The sequence below is a fragment of the Elgaria multicarinata genome, chromosome 18, assembly GCF_023053635.1.
Source record: "Elgaria multicarinata webbii isolate HBS135686 ecotype San Diego chromosome 18, rElgMul1.1.pri, whole genome shotgun sequence".
Lineage (NCBI taxonomy): Eukaryota > Metazoa > Chordata > Lepidosauria > Squamata > Anguidae > Elgaria > Elgaria multicarinata.
Window position 1 is genome coordinate 23079188 of NC_086188.1, and position 12303 is coordinate 23091490.

The window sequence follows — 12303 nt, forward strand, 5'->3', positions numbered from 1 at the left end:
AATCCCTGTTAATGTAGAAAAACAGGTACAAACTGTATACATAATTTCTTCCTCCTCCTGAGCTTCAGCATACCAATCCCACATTTTTTAAAAAGCGAATGAAAAATGAGAACAACTGATGTTGCACCTGCCCTCTTCCCCCATTATGTGGGAGCAGAATAGTGCTCACTCGGGGCTGGATTAGCTATCATAAAGCCTAGTGCTGAAAAAAAAGGTGTGGGGCATTTCTCTGGGAAGGCCCTTATTTATACATACATACATACATACATACATACCATAGATGTCAAAATCCCACATTTCACAGCTCATCTGGATGAAGATATAAACCATGGCAGAGGTTGAGCGGAACACCACCTGCAAGACACACACATAGAGCTCTTAGCTCAACCAAGAGGACGATATGGGCTGATCTATCAATTCAGGGATGTTATTCTGGCTCACCTACTCCTGTTTACATGGGGAAGGGAGCCTCAGAGCAGTCCTCTGGCCCTCTCTTTTCCATTAACCCTCAGGGTCACTGCATCCTTGCATTGAGCCTGCTCAGGTCTACTTGCCTGAGATACTGATTTGCCAAGCACTGAGACCACAGCAGGCCCTTTCGCTAGTGACCTGTGGGATCTGAGGAGGGTATTCTGCCTGGATGTCAGTCCCTGGCTCTTGCCAAAGGAGGGAACTACAGAGGCACCACCACCAACAGCCAAAGTTGGCCTCCATGCACTGAGAGTTCAGACAGGACCTGACAACACACCACGATACTTAAAGACACTTCTGCATCCAGCTTGAGCACTGGACTATGCAACTAGGAGGCTTACTCTTGCAGATTATAGGCTATCTTCACTAGGTGTGGCACAATGGCACCAGTGGCTCAAACCTGGTGGCTGCAGGAATCCACAAAAAGCAGGACGGAATGGGCATGATATACTCTAGAAAGGAAGGAGCAACAACCCTAGGATATCAGTCAGGCTGAAACAGCCATAGGGGTGCACTCTAGGGCGGTGTGACTCTCAGGTCACACAAGGTGACAGAGAGGCCCAGCAGGCCTGAGCAGCTGTCCATCAGAACCAGGTGTGCCCCCAGCATCATTCCCCTCCTCCCAGAATTCTGTGCAACATGCAGGCATGCACCTGTTTCTTGGCAGAGAATGTAACATGGAAAGGGTTCCCTGAAGTTAGAAAGCTTTAAAACAACCACAAGTCTAGCTGTTCTAGTTGTAGACTGATAGCAACTCAGAGGCCCAAAATCAATGCTTGAAAGAGAACACTTCATTAAAAAAAGAAAGAATCCTACCCGGGTGTCCTCACTGATGTAGCCGCATGTAACCTTCTCACTTTTCACCCACAGTTCACCGGCCTGAGCTCTGAAAACAAACCAAGGAAAATAATACGACACACAGAAAACTTTGCTACTTAGGGTGGGCCTGCCAGCTAGAGTGCTACTGGCCAGGCTGGGAGAGAGCAGGAACAGATCTGACCCACGTCCAAAGGCTTTGGATAAAGAAAGAGGGCGTTCACGTTCCTCTCCGTCTTAATGCCGCTCCAAGGGCAGTTGGGCAAGCAATTCAGGGCGGCCACCCGAACTTTTTAGTTGACCAACCATGTGCCTGATTAATCGACCTGTCACTTAGACATGGTGCCTAATTAATCAATGAACGTGCTGATGATGAGGGCAGCTGATTAGGCCCTCCCACGAAACAGTGGCAGATCCACCAGCCATCCACGGATCCGCCTCACCCACCCACCACCAAGAGGGCCACCTATCACCTCCCAGGCATTTTGGGGCTGGTGGAACTGCTGCCGCTGACACCTGCCTCAGAGCACTGCTACCAGCAGCCCGGCCGAAGGAAGAAGAGCTCCACAGGACAAAGGCATTGGGTGTCTCGGCACTCCGGGGGGAATCTGCCAGCTGCTTTCCCGTTACAGCAATGGCTGCGGCAGGGAAGCGGTTGGTGCAGCACTTCAGGGCATCCAGCGGGCCCCACGACTCGCTCCGAGGAGACCTTCCTCAGAGGCAGGTATCGGGCAGGGGCTCCAGAAAGCCCCGCTGGTTGCTTTCTTGTTGGGGCAAATGCCCCAGGAGGAACACACCCAGTGCAGCTCTCCAGACTGTACACAAAACCCAAACAATGCCCCACTCTGAGGGATCCTTCCTCAGAGCAAGGCATTGATGGAGGAGAGCACCTGGACTGCTGTCACTGCTACAACAGCAGCAGCAGCAGCAAGCCCACAAAAAAACACGGGGAAGGGTCTCAGAGCGGGGCATCCTCCCACCTCAGGCAGCGAGACATCTTGCACCACATGCTAATGATCCAAACCGCAACACCTCCAAAATAGCCCTTTTTGAGCAGTGGATTCCCCTAAAGGATTCCTAAACTTTCACAAAAGTTTCCACTCACTTAGGTCCTCAGAGATCCACTCTCCTTACGGCTGCTATGAGATGAGCAGGGCCATAGTCACAGCAACACCTGGGGAGATTAGCCTTGGTAGCCAGGCCAGACTTTCTGGTCACCGGGACCCTGGCTCGCAGGCGTCCAAAACAAGCCCCAGCTTTTCCCTCTCCAAGCTGCAACTAGCTGGAGCTGGAGCTGGAGCGGGTGGAGTGGGGTCAATACACCAGACCTCCTGCATAAGGGCTGCAACCCTAAGCACACAGAGCTGGGAGTGAATCCCCTCGGCTAGAATGAGATCCGTTTCGGAGTACGGATTGCACTGAAGGAAGGGGCAAGGTCCTAGCGAATGTACCTTTTGGCTTGGCAACCAAGGCCAGCCAAAATGTATTTATTGATTACATTTATATGCTGCCCCATAGCCGAAGCTCTCCGAGCAGATTACAAAAGTTTAAAACAGTGGACATTAAAAACAAATATACAAAATTTAAAGCATAAAGCTTTAAAAGCATAAAAACAACAATATCCTTTTAAAACAACTATTCTGGGGTCAGTTAAAAACAAACAAACTCAGCACATGTTGTTAAATGCCTGGGAGAAGAGAAAAGTCTTGACCTGGCGCCGAAAAGATAACAATGTTGGCGCCAGACGAGCCTCGTCAGGGAGATCAGTCCATAATTGAGGGGCCACCACTGAAAAGGCCCTTTCCCTTATTGCCATCCTCCGAGCTTCTCTTGAAGTAGGCACTTGGAGGAGGACCTTAGATGTTGAGTGCAGTGTACAGGTAGGTTCATGTTGGGAGAGGTGTTCCATCAGGTATTGCGGTCCCAAGCCATGTTAGGCTTTATAGGATAAAACCAGCACTGTGAATTGGGCTCGGAAACATACAGGCAGCCAATGCAAGCGGGCCAGAGTCGGTTTTATATGATCAAACCTTCTGGTTCCGATTATCAATCTGGCCGCTGCATTTTGCACAAGCTGCAGCTTCCAAACCGTCTTCAAAGGCTGCCCCACGTAGAGCGTATTACAGTAACTGTGCACTCCTGGTCAGATGTTATTACTCAAGGGCAACCATAATTCTTTTAGTGGCCAGACAGCTGCCCTAAGCATGATTTTAAGAGAAAAAGATGTGGAAAGATGGGGTAGGTGGAAGGGGAAAGAGGGATGTGAACTGGATACTCACCGAATACCAGCAAATTCCACCTTCTGAGTGATATAAGCACATGTACCAACCTAAGAGGCGTTTGGTTTAAAAAGAGAGGAAGGGGGGAGAGGAAGGATATGCAGAGTGATTAGTACTCAAGATGGTTAGAATTCACAGGGGACGGAACAGTCCTTCAATCCGCCTGCCCTGAACAATTCAGAGAGCAAGCCCACTCCTAGTACTAGTGACCAAATTTTAAAATATTCAGGCCGCTTTTGCACAAGGCCCAGGAGCCTGGGGTTCTGAAGGCTTGCGGGTCCACCCAGAGGCCTCTCTCCCGCTTCACTGCAGCCTCCGCCTGCCCACCCTCTCTCCCCAACGAAGCCCCCTCTCAGCCCAGTTCCCTTTACGCCCCAGGCCGGCCCCCAAATTCCAACTTCTACGCAAACCCGCCCGCCCCGTTGTGTACCCATGCCAAAGTTCCAGCCATGCGAGGACACCTCTCAATGCCAGCATCCACACCTAGCCTGCTCAGCTGGGGTCTTTGCGCAGAGCTGCAGGTCAGACCCCCACGCCAAGACCTCAGCTACCCCAACCATAGGAACGACTGAGCGTTAGAAGCAACGTCCTCACCAGACTCTTCTTCAGCCGCCACATATCCCCTCGCCCGATGTACTGATCCTTGAATGTGAGCTCCACCAAGTCGAGGGACACCTCCTAAAAGACAGCATGACGGGGGAGAAGGGATGAAGGCGGACGCCGCTGCCTCTGGGCCCAGAGCAGCCACGTCCCGCTCCGGAGGGGAGGGGCCCTCAGTGCATCCCTGTGGATTTTTGCCAGGAAGAAGATGCTCCCCACCCCTCTCTTGCACAGCCCTGGCGTGCCCCCTGTGCGCCAATCCTTCTATAGGGGGCAAGCAGGAACACACATGGCCTCATGTGGTGGCAGATACACACCCAAGGGACACTTGCTGGCAGGGGCAGGAGGACTCCGTCTAGCTTCTGAAGCATGCCGAACTGGCCAAGGGCACTCACGTTCATGGGGGCTGCCCCATGGCAAGGTGTAGGAGACTGTTCTTCTGCTACAAGAGCTGCCCCCAAGGTGAAGGCACCTTTGCAAAAGGGCTTCGTGTTTTCAGAACACTCATGGAACCGCTTTTGCAAACTGGACATGGAGAAGGCCCCCACGTGCTTAGCAACAGACCAGGCGGGAATGGCTCAGACTGAAGCCTGTAGTGTCACAAATACCTTTGGGTCGACAACATTCACGTGGACATCCTGGTAGGGTCTCAGTCGGAACACCTGAGCGACAGTTTGATCTACACTTATGGTTTCTGCGAAAGGAAGGAAACACTGGATCAGAGGCAGAAGACCATTTCCAGTGGAGTTACCCCAGCACAGATTTTATGGTGGAGCTCTGGAAAAGTTATAAGAGGAGATGTTCACTCTCTCACCGCTGGCCAGAGGGACTGCACTTATTAAGAAGAAGTACCCAAAGCAACATGCAGCATTAAAAAAGAGAGCAGGAAGTCAATTAAAAATATGCTTAATAGACCCATACCATAAGCCAAACCTCCCTCAGAGTTTCTGAAAGCAGCAGCCGAGTGCGCAACACGCTTTGCTCATTCCCCATGAAGACAATTAAAGTATAAAATAGAAAACAGTATAAAAACACAGTATAAAAGTACAATATAAAAGTACAACTAGGATAAAAATGAGCAGCAATGCAGCGATTAATACAGATTTAAAATAGCAAAGTTAAAGAATGAAGAGGATAAATTGTTAAAATAATGGGAAAATAAAAAGGTTGTCACCTGGCGTCGAAAAGAGTATAACGTAGGTGCCAGGTGAACCTGTGGCCAGGGGAGCCAAGTGGGAGCAATGAGACAGTGTGCATTCGCACGTTGCACGTAACAAAAAGCCAGAATTCACAGCAATTCCATGCAAACCGGCCCAACAAGAGACCCCATGCTTCCAGATAGGAGGCCCATGGTTCAATACCAGCACTTGTATTTGTTTATGACAATATAATGAAATAACAGATCATTTATATTTTAATATACACAAAGCCAGACAATATTTGATCAAATATATTCAGCGTGAATGCAAGGCTAATCAAAATATCATCCTTAAGCTAGAATACCTAAAACTGTTTATTTCTGTTAAGCGCACCACCTTTCCTAGAGCTCCAATAACTGGAATCCTACCTTTCTGTAAGTCTTCCTTGAGTGACTTTACTTGTAACAGCAGAGGGCTGGAACAGAAGAGACACAAAACGTCACATCAGTGGGCCTACGCTTAAGGAGCTTAAATGTTTCAGCTCAGGAGGTGCTAAAAAAACCCTAAACACCTCATAGAATCACAGAATAGCAGAGTTGAAAGGGGCCTACAAGGCCATCGAGTCCAACCCCCTGCTCAATGCACGAATCCACCCTAAAGCATCCCTGACAGATGGTTGTCCAGCTGCCTCTTGAAGGCCTCTAGTGTGAGAGAGCCCACAACCTCCCTAGGTAACTGGTTCCATTGTCGTACTGCTCTAACAGTCAGGAAGTTTTTCCTGATGTCCAGCTGGAATCTGGCTTCCTTTAACTTGAGCTCGTTATTCCATGTCCTGCACTCTGTGAGGATCGAGAAGACATCCTGGCCCTCCTCTGTGTTACAAGAGTATTTTAAGTATTTGAAGAGTGCTCTCATGTCTCCCCTCAATCTTCTCTTCTCCAGGCTAAACATGCCCAGTTCTTTCGGTCTCTCTTCATAGGGCTTTGTTTCCAGACCCCTGATTATCCTCCACCCCACCCGCCCAATGGAAGTGTCAAAGCAGAGCTTAACTTGTACTGTTTAGTTAAGCAGCCCAGCCTGAATGCAGTCCAGCAACCTCAGAGCAGCAGACATCTCTCTGCCACCCATGCTCAAAGCAAACACGCCACCCTACTGAGCGGTGCTGGAATCTCCTGCTCCAATGCCAAAAAGAGCAAAGGATAATAGCCAAGACCTTGAACAAAAACAAAAACCAGCCCTTCTTCACAAACTGCTACTTTGTTCAGCTGGAGGCCTTTACCCAACACACACCAGAGCTACTAACTATTTAGTGGAATTTGCAAAGATGGCCCTTCATCGTTCACCTTGTCCCCAAGTTGTTATGTGCAGAATCACTATGGGATTCACCTGTACTCATCGTTGGGGTGTGCAATTTCCACAATGTCTCCCAGCTTGATCTGAAGAAATACTTTGGGGTTCACCACAAGCTCATCATCTGAAAGGAAACCAATAAAGGGTAAATCAGTAGGATAAAAGTCCTATGTGAACTGCTATTTAGGGCACTCCCCACAGCACTTTCGGATAGCCAAGAATTTATTTCAATAAAAGCACCGTCTCCAGCTGGTGCTGGTGCTAAGCTAGAGAAAGGGCCTGTTCGAACATGCCAAGCCACCAGCCCTTTTGCAGCAAATGGGTGACGTTTTTAAACCATGGTTATTTAGCCACCATGGTTATGAATGGTTCACACGAGGCACGAAGTCATGGTTCAGAAAATGCATAACCACCATGGCTTAGCAGGTCATCTGAACAGGGTCAAAGTGGGTTGGCCATTGCCCCTAAAGGCTCAGAAGCCAGAAGAGGCCTCAATGTGCCCGCCAAGGAAAAAGGCAACACTACTGCAAGGATCAAGAGAGCTTTTAAAAGAACTGTTGTAGTGGAGCAGCTGAGAGTGTCAGCTTTGAGCCCGGGTTCAAATCTTGCCTCAGCAAACCTCATGATTAGACTACTGTAATGCTGTCTTTGTGGGGCTACCCATGTGTGTGGTTCGGAAGCTGCAGCTAGTGCAGAACACAGCAGCGAGGGTGCTCACCAGGACTCATAGCTCTGCTCATATAAAATCTGTGTTAAAAGAACTGCACTGGCTGCCTGTTAGCTATTGAGCCACATACAAGGTTATGTATGTTTTCCACCTCTTGAACCATCTGTCAGGGGTGCTTTAAGGTGGACTCCTGCATTGAGTAGAGATGTGAAGGCCCGGAAAAAAATGGAAAAATTCGGAGGGCAACTGGTTTTTTTCCTTTATTGGTTTTTTCTGAAAAATTGAAAAAAATGAAGAAAAAATGGATTACGGGATGTTTTATTTTAGCATGATGAATACAGTGTTTAAGACAAGGTGTTCAGATGTTTACTTCTCCAAATGATTTCTAAAAACTGTACAGTATCAGATTATTACAATGTCTGTGCACCAAGGACAAGCAAGTCCTAGGTTGCAAACTGAGACTACAACTGCAAATGCAAGAGGAAGATGCATTTCTGCCTCTAGGGGGCAGCACTGCCACGGAAGCAGAGACTGAAACTAATAGTGATAGCTATAGGTCAGAAAATAAGTCTGACTAAATTTCATGCAGATTCATTGAATCTTGGTGCCCCCCCCCCCCCCATTTTTCTCAGTTCTTTTTATGGGAATGGGGGCTTGATGTCTTGACACTGGAGGACTAGCGGAGACATAAATAATTTTCTTTGCTACTAATGGTGGTGGTTTCTTCAGTTGTTGTTTTTTAAAATTGTTTTTTGCAAAAGAACCAAAGAGGTTCCTTACAGTTCAGGTGTTCCTAACAGTTCAGGAGCTTGTAGCTCCATTTGTTACCAAAAAAAGTAAAAAAAGTAAATTAAATTTGTAATAATTGTTTGAGTACACTACTTTTAATATACCAAATGTAATAATTTTATGCCAAACCAACTTTGACATAATTACATTTTATGTTCCTAAAGTAACGAAGTGACTTTCAATCTGTAAAAACTGCTAATATTGCATTATTTCAATTTTTCCTAAAATTTCTGTTTTTCCCAGGAAAAAAAACTGGTTTTTTTCCATGGCTTCAAAATTTCCAGAAATTTTACATCTTTAGCATTGGGCAGGGGATTGGACTCGATGGCCTTATGGGCCCCTTCCAACTCTACTATTCTATGATTGTTATCTTACAAAGCCCTAAACAACTTGGGACCAGGATACCAAGCAGACCGCCTCCCCTTATACACACCCAGACGACAACTACGTTCCTCAGAGGAGGCCCTGCTGGCCATTCCGAAATGAACAGAATGCCACCATGAAGAGCCTCAGTGGCTGCACCCACCCTCTGGAGGACCCTCCCTCGTGTGGTTCGGGAGGAGGAAAACATAATATCTTTTAAACATCTCCTGAAGACATACCTTTTTACGCAGGCTTTCGCTGGTTTTTAATGCAGCTAGTTTTACATTGCCTTTTGAACTTTTAATGTTTAAAATTTATTATATGGTATTGTATAGTTTTTAATTGTGCTCTGCCCAGGGAGCTTCAGCTGATGGGCAGTATAAAAATGTAATAAATAAATAAAATAGAAATAAATAAACGAACCTGGCAGGCCTCCATGTCTCAGTCTTACTGCCACACGCCACACCCACCTGCTATACGGGGGTAATAAGATCCACCAATTGTAAGGATGCCTGACGCTGCAACGTGCTGGAGAGGAAACCCCACTGAACCCAGCAGGACTTCCCTTAAAGTGAAGCATGCACAGGGCGGCACTGCAGTTAATCACCCGAATTGTGCTTCACAAACACCCAGCATTCATGAGCCACCCCAGGAACCTGGGAGGGCTGCCCCACAGGCTTTGGGGTGGGCCAGAAGCGGCACGGAGGCTGGGTGTCCCTCCCCCTCCACGAGGATATTCAGGCTAGGGCACCTTCAGAGCAGCCAGCCCTGCCCACCCTCGGCCACCTCCAGCAAGGCTACTGACCGCTGCTTCCAAAGCCCTTCTTGTGTATGACAAGCTTGTAGACCTTGTTGGTTCTCATCTTGAACGCGGCGTCCTTGCTCTTCTCAGTTGGCAGAAAGCAGGGGCTTCGTCAACATCTTGCTGCTCTGCAAAATCCAGGCAAGTAAAACCATCAAAGCCGTTCAGCTCCCATTTTACGTTACAAGGAAGACAACCTAAGCCCAACCTAACAGGAAGTCACGGGTGGCAATTGCTCCATATAGCACGACCGCATCGAGCACTTCTAGCTCCTTTTACACATTGCTCCCGTTCCACACGTCACGTGTACCTCGCCTTTGGCCAAGCTGGAGAAGCAGTGTTGCCTGGTGCAGCTTGTCGTGCAAAGAAGAGAAGCTGCAGATCCCTCTTCTGCCCACCCTTCCAATCCAATAACCTTGAGCTATGGAACATAGGGTCGATCGCTTGTGATGCTCAAGATGTGCAGGCAACAGGGTCAGGAGCAAAGCTTGCTCTGGCTGCTGCTGCGCTCCCCTTGAAGGGCCAGGTGCAGTCTGGGGTTGTCCCTGCACCCAGCTTTGCTCCGAGACAAGTGGGGGAGGGGGGGCTGTGGCCAGATGATGCTTTGGTATAGCTTTAGCCGGTAGGCCAACTGCAGCCTTCCCTTGAAAAGGCAGATGTGCCGCACTACCCCTGCCCGCCTTGGCCACATCCAGGATGGATCACAATACGCGTTTTACATGTCTGGAAACTGCACTGAAAAGGGCCTAGAAGCTTCAGTTGGTGCAAAAGGTACCCAGGGTTATGCCTCAAGCTGGGTTAGGCAACTAGTGTCCTTCAGATGTTTGAACTACAACTCCCACTATCCCTTTCCATTAGTCATGCTGGCTGGGGCTGATAGGAGTTGTAATCTAAAACATTTGGAGAGTATATCGCCTGCCCCTGGTCTAGAGCATAGCTTTCGGAGCATATAACTCTGATATTGCTCAATCTACACTGGTTTCCACACCACCACCATCGCCACTTCTGCAGTTGCAGTTCAGGTTTTTGATGATGATTTAATACATTTTTATACCACCCTATAGCTGAAGCTCTCTAGACGATTTACAAAGATTAAAACACTGAACATTAAAAACCAATATACAAAATTTAAAAGCATAAAAACAGATTAGCTACTATCTATTTGTTCCTTTCACCTGATCAATGCAACTGACTATTCTGAGTCAGTTAAAAACTCAACATATGCTGTTAAATGCCTGGGAGAAAAGTCTTGACCTGGCGCCAAAAAGATAACAATGTTGGTGCTAGGCAAGCCTCGTTGGGGAGATCATTCTATAATTGGGGGGCTACCACTGAAAAGGCCCTTTCCCTCATTGCCATCCTCCGAGCTTAGTGTAAAGGTAGGTTCATGTCGGGAGATTGTTTTGTAGATCGTAGACAGTTTTAATTCAGCGTTTCCCAACCTGGTACCCAAGTCAGGTTGGGGGAGGCAGTTTTAACTGATATTGCGAGCCACCTTGTGAGGCGCCGCATTTCTTCTGTATCAGTGATGCAGCAGGTGGTACTTTTGAGATGGACCAAGGAGCGCTGGGTTCAAACCCCCAACAGATGGCTTTGTTGCTCAGAGTTATTGCAAGGATATTTACACATCCTCCAGCTTCTTGCAGGAAGATTCCTGAACTCAAGATTCCTGAACATGGATTCATTATTCTTGACCACCTTTTCCCACTCACAAGCAGAGTGGCAAGAGGGGCAGGTTCCTTTCACCTGCTCAATGCAAGTTTATGAATGAAATGTTGCTGAAAGACCGTCTCCGTTAAGCCTGCTAGAGCCAAAGACAAACAATACAAAACAGCAAAGAGTCCATTGACTGGTATCGACATCTATTCATCTTTAAGACTCCATGAATTGCTTTTCTGATTTTGACCCACACTAATGAGGGCAAATAAGAGACTGGGGCAGCCATTAAATTGTTTCAGGAAACCTAATCAGATAGATAAGGAGATGCTGAGGCTCAAGTTTGAAACCAGACTCAAGTCTGGAAACCATTCTGCCTGATCCTTGATAGGTCGGCACAAATGGAAGAGAGGAAATCCTGTTCCTCTCAATGGCCAACGAGATGCCTCTGGAAAGACAAAGAGAGCCGCCGCCGCCGCCGCCGCCGCGATCATGGAGGCAGCCACCAGCCAACCCCTCCTCAGGGACTCTATCTAACCCCCGTTTTAAAGCCATCCAAGGCCACCGGCCATCACCAGCCCTCACAGTTACAAATCCCATCAAGTGAATTGTGTATTGCAATGGCACAAGAGGTGGACTCTGTACCTGCTCAGGGGCATCTCATTTCCGCTCCAGAGCAAGAGCGTGGGCACGTGTCGAGTGAGCAGACCGGCCTACTCTTGTAGCAGAAGGAAGCAGGTACGAGGTAGCGCAGTCCCGGGGCGGGACAGGACGCTCTTCTCCCCTTTCAGAGCTCAACGTTACTAAAATCCTGCGCACCATCCAGCGCGCGCGCGCGCACCCCTTCAGCTGCGAGGCGGGGATGACTCGGTTGCGAAAGCCCCCCGACGTTCACATGTGTTTTCCAAAAAAAGACTGGTGGGGGAGGAGGGCGCCTACAAGTGGAAAGTCACCATGTTCGGGAAAGGCTCCCTGCTGTGCTAGTTTTCTGCCTGCAGGGAGGGTGTTGGTTTTATTTTAACGTATGCTCAAAACGGGGCCCCGCAACGTGAGGCAGCGCAGGATCCGCCGCCTCTGTCTCCCCCGTGGAAAGGCCAGGCCAGGCCCACGCCCCCTCTCCAAACAACCAAAACCTGGACCGGGCGGGGCGAGGAAGCGAACGGGCACCGGCACCGCCCGGGCCCGACTCCCGGCGGCGGCGGCGGCAGCAACGAGAGCAGGGGGCGGGGCGGGGCGGGGCAGGACCGGCGCTGTCGCTCACTCACCCGCTGGCGGCCAGGCTCACCCTCGGGCTCTTCCTCATCCGGGCACCACAGCGCGAGGGAAGAGCCGCTCCTTTTTCTCTATGGTTTCCAGATGGTCCCCGGATGA

General features: G+C 49.0%; 1 protein-coding gene across 2 annotated transcripts in view; it reads right to left on the reverse strand.

The window, feature by feature from the left end:
- The window catches only part of DEPDC5 (DEP domain containing 5, GATOR1 subcomplex subunit), a 58927-nt gene extending 46653 nt beyond the window's left edge, over positions 1-12274 (reverse strand). Inside the window, exons 1-9 of one of the 2 annotated variants that reach the window (XM_063144062.1) lie at positions 12218-12274; positions 9280-9404; positions 6692-6779; positions 5734-5780; positions 4775-4860; positions 4161-4244; positions 3567-3616; positions 1288-1357; positions 276-354 (exon numbers count right to left, since the gene is read on the reverse strand). In XM_063144062.1, the coding sequence (XP_063000132.1) occupies positions 276-354; positions 1288-1357; positions 3567-3616; positions 4161-4244; positions 4775-4860; positions 5734-5780; positions 6692-6779; positions 9280-9337 (562 nt within the window). In that variant the 5' untranslated portion in view covers positions 9338-9404; positions 12218-12274. Of the gene's footprint in view, positions 1-275; positions 355-1287; positions 1358-3566; positions 3617-4160; positions 4245-4774; positions 4861-5733; positions 5781-6691; positions 6780-9279; positions 9405-12197 lie in introns of both variants that reach the window. The other variant, XM_063144061.1, reaches the window with a different exon arrangement.
- Between the last annotated feature and the right edge of the window lie 29 nt (positions 12275-12303).